The sequence below is a fragment of the Phyllostomus discolor genome, chromosome 12 (assembly GCF_004126475.2).
Source record: "Phyllostomus discolor isolate MPI-MPIP mPhyDis1 chromosome 12, mPhyDis1.pri.v3, whole genome shotgun sequence".
In the NCBI taxonomy this organism is placed as follows: Eukaryota; Metazoa; Chordata; class Mammalia; order Chiroptera; family Phyllostomidae; genus Phyllostomus; species Phyllostomus discolor.
In genome coordinates this window covers 2,331,722-2,342,786 of record NC_040914.2, presented here as the reverse complement: position 1 = coordinate 2,342,786, position 11,065 = coordinate 2,331,722, and the positions used below count along the sequence as shown (strand labels likewise).

At 42.0% G+C, this 11,065-nt stretch overlaps 1 protein-coding gene across 1 annotated transcript; it reads right to left on the bottom strand.

Annotated features, from left to right (window-relative positions):
- Positions 1-600: 600 nt before the first annotated feature.
- On the bottom strand, positions 601-5,510 carry LOC114510577 (protein FAM187B-like). Its single transcript, XM_028529122.2, has 2 exons — positions 4,252-5,510; positions 601-1,208 (listed from the first exon to the last, which is right to left on the bottom strand). Exons 1-2 carry the CDS (start codon positions 5,070-5,072, stop codon positions 824-826), a joined length of 1,206 nt encoding a protein of 401 aa, XP_028384923.2. The 5' UTR covers positions 5,073-5,510; the 3' UTR covers positions 601-823.
- Positions 5,511-11,065: the final 5,555 nt, after the last annotated feature.

The following is an 11,065-nucleotide window of genomic DNA, read 5'->3' as shown; positions in this document are numbered from 1 at the left end:
TCCACCTACGCATCCATCTTGACCAGAAGTGTCACCCAGCCTACAAGACTTTTTGGACCATGATGAACTATAGGGCAATGAATGTGATGAGGCATTAATATTTTATTTCTCACTCTTGCACTCTGCTAAACAGTATATAGAATTTCTGGGACAGTTAGTCCTGGTAATTTCTATGGGTGGCCTGTACCAGGCCTTGTCCCTTGTTCCAGTGAAGGGACCTGTCTCCCAATCTCAGGTTCTGAGGGGGCTCTTTCCACTGCAAAAGCCAGGAAGGGTGGTGTGTATCCCACTGTACTGGGTCACCAATGTGGCAGCATCTCCTAACTTGGGGAGATATATTGACAGCTAAGCCTAAAGGCCATAGGCACAACTAGGGCAAGGAAAGGTAGCAGACCAGTGCAGATCTTGGGGGACCTAGGAGCTACCCACTGCCATCCCTGTCTCAGTCCTTGTCTTTAGGGTACTGCAGTGAGTGGAGTGACTATAGTTTACCAACCACAGACATTCACACCCAAAATGGCCTCCTTCTACCTCTCCTTTTTTCTTGTGATAAACACAAGGCTTGAACTGAAGCCCCCCTCCAATTACTAGACAGGTAGGCTTGCCTCAGTTTTCTCATCTGTGGAATGGAGAATGCTAATGACTTAACAGAGAAGGACCTGGAAGAGGGACGAGCTCAGTACCCTTAGCTGTGGCCATGGTTATGTGGCCCACATGCATTCAGAGTGTGGTGTGGGGCAGGTACAGGGAATAGGCTATGGAAACAACAGTTGAGGCAATGAAGATATAGGAGGCCAGGTCTCCTGAGCACTGTGGGTTCACTTTATTTCACCAGTAGCACCTGATTGCTTCTTTTACTCTGTGAAGAGCAAAAGAGCTTCAGCAGCACCCCAGACAGGCCCAGGACAGTGCCCACCAGCAACATCAGTTTCAGCTTCTGGAGGATGGAGTCCTTCTCTTTCCAGGTCTCCCTTGCCTCCTGCTGTTGTCTAGCTTCCTCTCTCAGCAGAACCTCCAGTGTATCCAAATTGGGCTTGGGGTTGAATCGAGCCATGAACTCCTGCTGCACAAAGCACCTGTAAATGGCTGGCTGAAAGACCTGCAGTCGCCTGCCGCCACTGGAAGGGTCCAGGACAGTGCTCACATCCTGGCCGGAGAGCTGGCCCTGCCAGGTCAGGGGTGTGCTGTTGGATTCCCAGATGACAGGCCTGCAAAGGAGGGCAAGGTCAGATGTAGCACCCTTGGAGAAAAGGAACAAATGTCTGAAGGAGATGGAGACAGCAGCATCCTCCTCCCTGGGGAGGAGCAAACAGCACCCTCTCTGAGGAACACTATGCAGCAGTGAACAAGGGGAGGGTGGGGCAGGACAGCTGGGAGTTTTTGGAGCCATACTATATACTGAATTTGTTACCTGGCCAAAAGCCTCCACTTCTTGAGCTTCCGTGTCCACATCTGAACACTGGAGGTGTAGTAATTGTACCTACCTCAGAGAATTATTTAGGGACTAAGGGATTAGCAAGAGTGCTCTCTAAATGGTTTGTGCCCCCTTACCTGCCTGGCTTCATTTCTACCACTCTCCCCCTTACTTCTGCCCCAGCCACACTGGCCTCCTTGATGTTACTCTGACAAGCTGGGCATGGTCCTGCCTCAGGTCCTTTGCCCAGGGTGCTTCCTGTGCCGGGAATGTACTTGGCTCCCTCACCTTCTTTCAGTCTTGGCTGAAATGACACCTTCTCAGAGATGCTGTCCCTAATCTCCTTATTTAAAACTTCTGCCTCACTCACTCCCATCTCCCTTCACTGCTTTTATCACAATCTAAAATACTGAATATTGCCCTGGCTGGTGTGGTTCAGTGGATTCAGTGCTGACCTGCAAACCAAAGGGTCGCTGGTTCAATTCCCAGTCAGGGCACATGCCTGGGTTACAGGCCAGGTCCCCAGTGGGGGCCATGTGAGAGGCAACCACACATTGACATTTCTCTCTCTCCCTCTTTCTCCCTCCCTTTCCCTCTCTCTAAAAATAAATAAATAAAATCTTTTTAAAAAACCTGGTATTAAAAAATAAATAAAAATAAGTAAAATATTTTAAAAAATGATTTAAAACACTGAATATTTCGTTCACATGATTGATTATTAGTCTTTGAGGGCATGAATCTTTTTCAGTTTTATTTTGCACTGCATTTCAAGTACCCAGAACAGTGTTTGACTTATAAATGCTCAATGGTAAGTGAATAATACTGTAAGTGAATAATGTGGGAAGTGAATAAGTGAATCAGCCATATAACACACCCATTGTAGCCGAGAAACAGAGGAGACACTCAAAGGACAACATTGGCAAGGCAAACAATCATACAAGGAATAACTAACACCTATCAGTGTGGAAGTTTGTCAGACGTTGCTGTGTCTTCCCAGGCATTTGCCCCCTCAGGCAGCACAATTACCCCCTGAGCCCAGGGCTAGCAAGACCTCTGTACTGAATTGGATAGTGCCCTCCCCAAATTCATGTTCTAATGGAAAGTCAGAATGTGACCTTCTCTGGAAATAGGGTCATTACAGTAGAGTGGGCCCTAATCCAATATGACCTGACCTGTGTCCTTATTAGGAGGTAAGACGCAGACATGGACATAGGCACAGACACAGACACACACACGGGGCTAACACCAAGTGATGGTGGAGTCAGAGATTAGAATGATGTAGCTATAAACCAAGGAAGGCTTAGGATTGCTGGCCACCACTAGAAGCCAGGAAGAAGCCAGGATCCTACCCAGCATCTGAGATAGCTAATGGCCCTGCTGACAAGTTGCTTTTTGACTTCCAGCCTCAGAACTGTAAGGGAATAAATTCCTGTTGTTTTAAGCCACCCGGTTTGTGATACTTTATAATGGCAGACCTAGCAAACTAATACAACCCCTATTCTACACAGGGAAACTGAGGCCTAGACAAACACCACAGGAACACAGCTGGAAAATCATAGTGCCAGGATTGGAACCCAGGCCTGGCTGAACTCAGAGCTTGAGATCTCTCCATTCAGACAAACCTCACACAAAGAGCCACTTCACTCAGCTGCCTAGACACATGGGCTATCCTTAAAACCTTGGTAACCTGTCTTCACTCTTCCCTCAACCTCCCAGTGATTGGCACTTGGGAACTCCTTGTCTAGCAAATGACAACTAGGTGTCCCAGTCTCCTTGGGAGGAGGAATCCATAGTGCATTTTCCTGCACTTCTGAACTGTGGTATTTTTTAGGGAGTGGGTGCTATTTTTATACTTAAAAGGGGAGGAAGAAAGGAGGAAATGAGACAAAACGATATGAGAATGAGAAAAAGAGAGGAATAAGAATCACAGCTGGCATAAATAAAGAAAAGAAAACCAGAGGGAGTTGGTGAGACCAGATCCCACAGAACCTATAGCTGCGGAGGCCCCAAGAGGTTGCAAGGGCTCTCCTCTTGCAAGAAAGAGGCTACTGCTGGGGTGCATGGGGAAAAAGGGCAAGGGGACTCCATGATGTATGTGAGATTAAGGGTCTGCACTGCCACTTCCCACTACGAGTCTCCTTGGTCAAGGACTGCATTCCTCCAAGCTGCAGTTTCCCCATCTATAGATGGACTTCCTTGGAGTCCACAGCTCCTGGAGCCAGGGATAAGGGATGGGAGAGGATGCAGTTCAGAAAGAGAGTTTGTCCAGGGCTGGCCCCCACTGAAACCATGAGTGGTTCTAGTTCTTATTACTGGGGTAGAGGAGGCCAATGGTGAGACTCCCTGGGGGCTCCAGGCAGGAAGAATATGAATGTGAGTTGCAGGAGGCAGGCCCTGGAGGGCATGCCTCAGGCACCATCCTCCCCTCCTCTGGAGCCCACTGACCATCCCAAGTGAGTCAGAGGCCTCAGAGCCCCACAGCCCCTCCACAGCCCCAGGCCTGGGCTTCTCCCATTCCAGCCCTGACCACTCTGGGCTGCCTCCCTCTGAGCTGGTGGCTTCCTGAGGGCAGGAAGTCTGATGACCACCATGTCCACAGCATCACCCAGCACAGGGATGGGCACAGTCAGCTGAGCCCTCCCTGAGTATTTTCTGTCCTTGTTCTACCTGGTAAAGCAACAGTGTGTGGGCACTAGGGGATTCTTGCCAAAGGAGCCAGTGGAGAGAGACTGTGGGGCTGACCCATCTAGATCCCCTTCTTGTCTGCATGGGTTAACCATCAAGGCTCCCAGACTGAGAGAGCTTGGCTAGGGACCAAGGGCAGGGCTGGTGCATACCTGTAGATGGACCCAAAGGGGCAGGTGAGCCATGCAGATCCTGACTCTTCACTGAGCTCGAAGTTGTCAAAAAAAACATTCTTCACATCTGATGTTTTACATTGGACATGGCAGGCTTCTATCTGCATCTCAGGCCGCATGCGGTTGGACCACAGAATAGCACTTCCCAGGTAGAGCTGGCAGGGGGTGGGTTTCTCCAGGGGCTCCTGGATGTAGCAGTACCCCAGACGTTTGCGTTCACCTGGCTCCCCACAGCGGTTACAGTCCTGCCAGGGCTCCCATTGGGTGAAGATGAGCTCCTTTTGGCCAAGACTCAGTGTCTCATTCTGCAAGGGTGCTTGGCCCAGACCTCTGTGCGTAATGTGCAAGGTGCCAACGTCCTGAAAGTCAATCTCGTACTGTACCACTTGGATGCCTTTCTTGTCAATACAGGTGTACATGCCCGTCTGGGATGGCAATGGACTTCTAAGGAGAATGCTGCCTTCTGGCATTGTTTCTATGTTCGAAACACTGCGGATGGGGCTGGACCAGTTGGTCCCGTCTTGAAGGAAGTAGTACCACTGTGCCCCAGGGGAGTTGCAGTGCAGAAAAATATCATTGTTGGAAAGCAGGGCCCTCTGGCATTGTTTGCCATGGGGACAGCTGATGGAAACATAGAACCCCAGGAGAGAGACCACAAAGCTGAGCAGCAGCCACAGGATGGACAGCATGGTGGACTGGGACTGTGGCAGTGGGCTGGGCACCACCCTGGACATTGTGAGGTCACCCATGACACTCATGCTGCAGCCCTGGGCAGCAGAATGAACTGGAGTACACCCCATGGGTATGTAAGGTCATCATCCCCACTTGTTTTGTGACAAGTTAACAACCCTATTTAATTTCTCTTGCAAGCCCTCCACTTTGCTGGGAAAGGAGAAAACTTAATTTGTCTATTCAGGATTTCCCTACCACCCCCATGCTTTGGCATTAAAATGTAACATGTAAACATTCAACATACTTTTCCTGAATACCTATTATGTTCTGGACACATTTCTTAGTACTAGGGATGAAGAGGTGAACAAATCCTCTGGTTACCATTCTGACTTCCTATCCCTCCCCACTAACTCCTCCAGCCATGCTGGCCTTTGTCCTGTTCTCTGAATACAAAGCAAAGTGCTCCTGTCTCAGGACCTTTGCACATGCTGGTCTTTGGCTCTTCCCACAGATAATCTACATAACTCAATTAATTTTTAAACAATAAATATTTTTTCTGCCTTGGCCGATGTGGCTCAGTGGAGATTGCTGGCCTTGGAAACAAAGGGTCACCAGTTCAATTCCCATCAGGGCACATGCCTGGGTGGTGGGCCAGGTCCCCAGTAGGCGGTTTGCAAGATACAACCACACACTGATGTTTCTCTCCCTCTCTTTCTCCCTCCATTCCCCTCTTTAAAAATAAATAAATATAATCTTTAAAAATAAAAGATATAAATATTTTCATCACCTCCCCACTTCCCAAACCCTTTCCTAATTCCTTAGTCCTGAAATGAAAAGTAATTGCTATGCAGGTTTGATCTGCCTTCATCTCTCATTTCACAAATGTTTCCTGAATGCCTACCATGTGCTGGCCGTTATTCTAATCAGTGAACAGGCCACACAAAGCCTCTGCCCTCTTTAAGCTTCCCTTCTATTGGAAGAGATAGATAAAAATTAAACATATAATACATATTGTCAGATGCAGTAGATTCTCATTTTTCACAGTAGTTATTTTTTTAGAAAATGAAAACTTTTTTTTTAAGTCACTGAACTGGCAAATACTGAAACACTGCTCCCAGGAGAAATACAAGGTTAGTGTCCTACAAGCCCTTGGTCATAAGTTTTTTGTCAATTGACCAATATATAACCTTGTTTTAGGTGTGTTTCTGTTTAAAGCCACTTTAATATATATTGTTGGTTCATTAACATTGAACTTGTAGCCAACAGCTATAACTCTAGCCTAAATAAAGCTTATCTAACATGTATTTTCCCTATGTGGCAAATCAGACTTCTTGCACTTAGGAACATTAAGCAGCACTTCAGCACTTAGTTTGGGAGCTATATTATACAGCAAAATCACCCCAAAAAGCAAAACATGCAAAATAAAGTGGCACAAAAACACTGTAAAAAGGACACTTAATAGTATGAGAGCTGAAACAGGAAGGTAGAATGTCACCTCGTTCAGCCTCAACTAGGAATGTGCATTGTTAGGTGACTCAATCTTTTCATCACTCTGTGCTTGTCTATAAATGACGATAAAAGCACTATGGGTATTGATTTGGGGGTTACAAATACATCTTAGTGAGTAGGTGATTTCACAATAATTGCTAAAGAGAAAAATAGAGCAGGGAATTGGGGATAGAAAAGGAAAGGTTGCATGTGGTTATGAGCTGCCTTAGGGAAGGTGTGATCATCCTGATGGCCCGTCTGAGCATGCTCTGAGAAGGTAAAACTTCATAAACACCTGAATAAATTGAGATAAAGAGCCACGTTGACATTTGAAGGAAGAATATTCCTAGAGAGGGCTAGACCCTGACATGGCTGTCTGCTTAAAGGGTGGGGAGGCAGAGGAACTGAGGAGTAGCCAATGGAAGAGTGATGGTGGGTGAGGCCAGAGTTCATTGAGTCATTGCTAAGACATCCTGCCTTCCTCTTTCCCTGGCTCCTCAAGGCTGAGGGCTCTCTTAGCTATGCCCTTGCCCCATGTGGGGACCTCTACAGGCTGTATGTGGCATAAGCTGTATGCTTAGACTCTGAAACTTGCTTTTATGGTATCTTGCTACTAATCCCACTCAAAGAGTGGTACATCCCCTTTGCTCTCACATTCTGTGTCTGCAGAGCTATAAAACCATCTAGATTTTTTATCTGCTTCCCAGGACCTTATAAAACCCCTCTATCTAAGCCACATTAACATCTAGACCACTATTACTTCCCCTCCATCTCCCTACCTCTCTGCCTTTCTCCTTAGCCCAGGGAATCTTTTCCCTGGTAATCAGGTAATCTGGTAAACAGGTAGTCAGGTCTATGAGGAGAGACTGTGAGAAAGCTCACTTCCAACTTTCATTTTATCTAGGTGAGAGAAGTCACAAACTGGATGAAAAAATGTCTTAATGGGCTTCTTAGGGTGTTTTGAGAATATTTAAATTAGTAAGCAACATGTAAAATCCAAGAGATTTCATACAATAATCCAGATTCCCTGCTATTCTGTAAGTAATGTAGGTGATATTTCTGCTTACTGCTGTAATTGAGTAGTTTACATCAGATTAACCCTCTCGATAAGAACAACTGTAGACTTATTATTAATATGTCTAAGAGATGACAAGATGAAGATTTTGAATCTATATAAAAGAATCAAATGAAAATACTACAATGAAAAATAAAATTTTTGAAATTAAAAATTCACTAGAAAGGCTAATAATCTATTAGACACAACAGAAGAGAGAACTAAAAAAATTAAAGATGGGTCCACAGAAACATATCTATACAAAGGAAAAAGAAAGGAAAAATACAAAAAAGACTGTAAGAGATTTATGAGACATGGTGAAAAATTCTAACATTTATGTAAACGGAGATTCCAAAGAAAAAAAGAGGCAGAAGCATAAGCTGTATTTGAAGAAATACTGAATGAAAACTTTCCAAGACTGATGAAAGACATCAAGCAACAAATTCAAGGTCATTAGCCATCTGTGGTGGAACAGCCACCAACACGCTGATTTTTGTGGAAACCCTTATGGGGAAGACAATCACTCTTGAGGCTGAACCCTCAGATACAAGAGAAAATGTAAAGGCCAAGATCCAGGATAAGGAAGGAATTCCTCCTGATCAGCAAAGACTGATCTTTGTTGGCAAGCAATTGCAATATGGACATATTGTGTTGGCCAAAAAGTCCAGATGGTTTTTTTCTGTAAAATGAATGACAAATTTTTCATTTTTACCAATAACTTTTTGATTTGGATATGTGAGTATGTCATCTATTTCCTATGTGGTATAAAATTGATTGTCCTCAGTTAATGTCTTGATTTGATCGTTATCAACTTCAACTGTTCTATCCGACCATGGAACAATGTCCAACAAGAAATCTCCGGCATGAAATGCCACAACCATTTTTGACACATTTGATCAGTCACTGTACCTTCTACATACACTGCACAAATCTTTGTTTTTGCATTTCAGTTGTGGGTTTACCTTTCTTGAAATAATAATACATAATACACCAAAGATGTTGTGTATTTTCTTCCATCTCCAATGTTAAAATGGCTACACAAAATTCACCAATTTTGATGATTTTTTATAATATTTATTTCATAAGAAGCTGATTATTTTTTTTAAAGATTTAATTTATTTTTAGAGAGGAAAGAGAGGGAGAAAGAGAAAGAGAGAGAAACATCAATGTGCGGTTGCTGGGGGTCATGGCCTGCAACACAGGCATGTGCCCTGACTGGGAATCAAACCTCCAACACTTTGGTTCACAGCCTGCGCTCAATCCACTGAGCTATGCCAGCCAGGGCTGAATTTTGATGTTTTTTGAAATGCATGCTGATATGACAGTTGTCACAATACAATCTTTAAAAATTGTTTTGAATGAAGTTAAAGACAACTAAATGCTACTATGGCCATCTTACAGAAAAAAACAAATGAGCTTTTTGGCCAACACAATACTTTACACGGCTATAACACTCAAAAGAAGTCCACTTTTCATCTTGTCTTGAGACTTTGTGATGGTGCTAAGAAAAGGAAGAAGTCATCTTACACTGCTCCCAAGAAGAATAAGCACAAGAGAAAGAAGGCTGAGTTAGCTCTCCTGAAACACTACAAAGTGGATGAGAATAACAACATCAGTTGCCTTTGTCAAGAGTGCCCTTCTGATGAATGTGGTGCTGGAGTTTCTATGGCCAGCCACTTTGACAGACATTATTGTGGCAAAGGTTGTCTAACCTGTTGCTTCAATAAAATGAAAGACAAGTGGGTTAATAAAAGACAAAAACTAAAAGACATATGGGTTAATAAAAAACAAAAACAAACAAAAAAAATCTTCAAACCCCACACAGGATAAATATAAAGAAAACCAAACCTAAGCACTTCACAAGAAAACATTACTAAAAAACAAAGAGGAAATATTAAAAATGGCCAGGGAAGAAAAAGATACATTACTTTCAAAGCAACAATCAAAGCATCCACATTAACTTAATAAAAATAATGGAAGCTGGAAGACAATGGAAGGCCATCATTAAAGCACTAACAGAGAATGACTGCCAATCTAGAACTCTATATAATACAATGAAAATATCCGTCAGAGATGGAGGCAAAAATAAAGATATTTTCCAATGAAAACAGAATTCATCACAGTAGAGCACACTAAAAGTAATACTGAAGAGGATTCTCCAGGCAGCAGGAAAATGATCCCAAATAGAAGGAATGTAGTGGAGGTAAAAAAAAAAAAGGCACTAGAAAAGTAAAATGTGGGTAAAACTAAATTAATATTGAGAGTATTTTAAAATAATGTCTCATGGAGCTTAAAATATACATGGAATTAAAAAAAAATACCTGATAACCACAGCACAGCAGATGGAAGAGAACTACAAGGAGCTACAAGGTTATTAAGTTTGCTGCATTGCATAGGAAATGATACAAGCACAAATTTATATTGTATCCTAATGAGTGAGAATTAATGTTGTAATTTCTAAAGCAAATTATAAAAGAATAACAACAGAATGCATATCTAATAAGATACTAGAGGGAGAAATGGAAAAATAACTTTTTAAATATTTGGTGAATCCTAAAGCAAGAAAAAAAGAACCAAAGAAAAGACAGAACAAGTAAAAAAAATAGAAATATTTTAGACCCAGCTATATTAATAATTACATTAAATGCAAATGAACTAAATATTCCAATTAAAAGACAAAGGTTTTCAAGCTTAATACAAAAACAAATACCTAAATATATAGTGCTTAAAAGATACTCATCTTGAATAAAAGAATATAGAAAAGTTGAAAGTAAAAATATGGAAAAGTATCATGCAAATGATAACCAAAAGAAAACTGGCATAGTAGCTATATTAATAATAGAAAGTAAAATAGGGTCAACAGTATTAAAGGAGACTAAAAAAGACATTTTATTAAATGGTCAATTCAATAGGAAGATATAATAATCCTAAGTTTACACAAACCTAAAAATATATAAAGCAACACCTGAGAGTACTAAGTGTTAAAGTGGACAAATCCATAATGAAACATGCAGACAAAAATTTAGTAGTGATATAGAAGGTTTGAACTATGTGATATAAACTTGATCCAACTCATACACAAGGTGGGGCAAAAAAAGGTTTATAGTTGTGAGTACACAAAACACAGAGTTTATTTCTATATTATTATTTGTTAATCATTGTATTATTTTCCAAATGAACAACTATAAACATACTTTTGCCCCACCCTGCATAAGGAACACAGCACTCAACTTTAGAACATATATTCTTTTCACATTCATATGTCAAAATTGGCCATATTCTAGGCCACAAATGTTAAAGGAATTGAATCACATTTTTCATCTTTAAAATTAAGCTGGCTACATATGACAAAGAGTAAGAATGCTCCTACATACTTAAAAATTGTACAATGAAATGTCTAAATAACCAATGAGTGAAAAAAGAAATCATAATTGAAAATATAAAGTATTTTTAATTGACTGAAGATGAAAATATAACTTATCAAAACTTGTGAGATGAGGTATATTATGCTTAGTGAGAAATTTAGTCTGATTATGTATTTTGGGAAAAAAGGATAAAAACTAGACATCTAACCAAGCA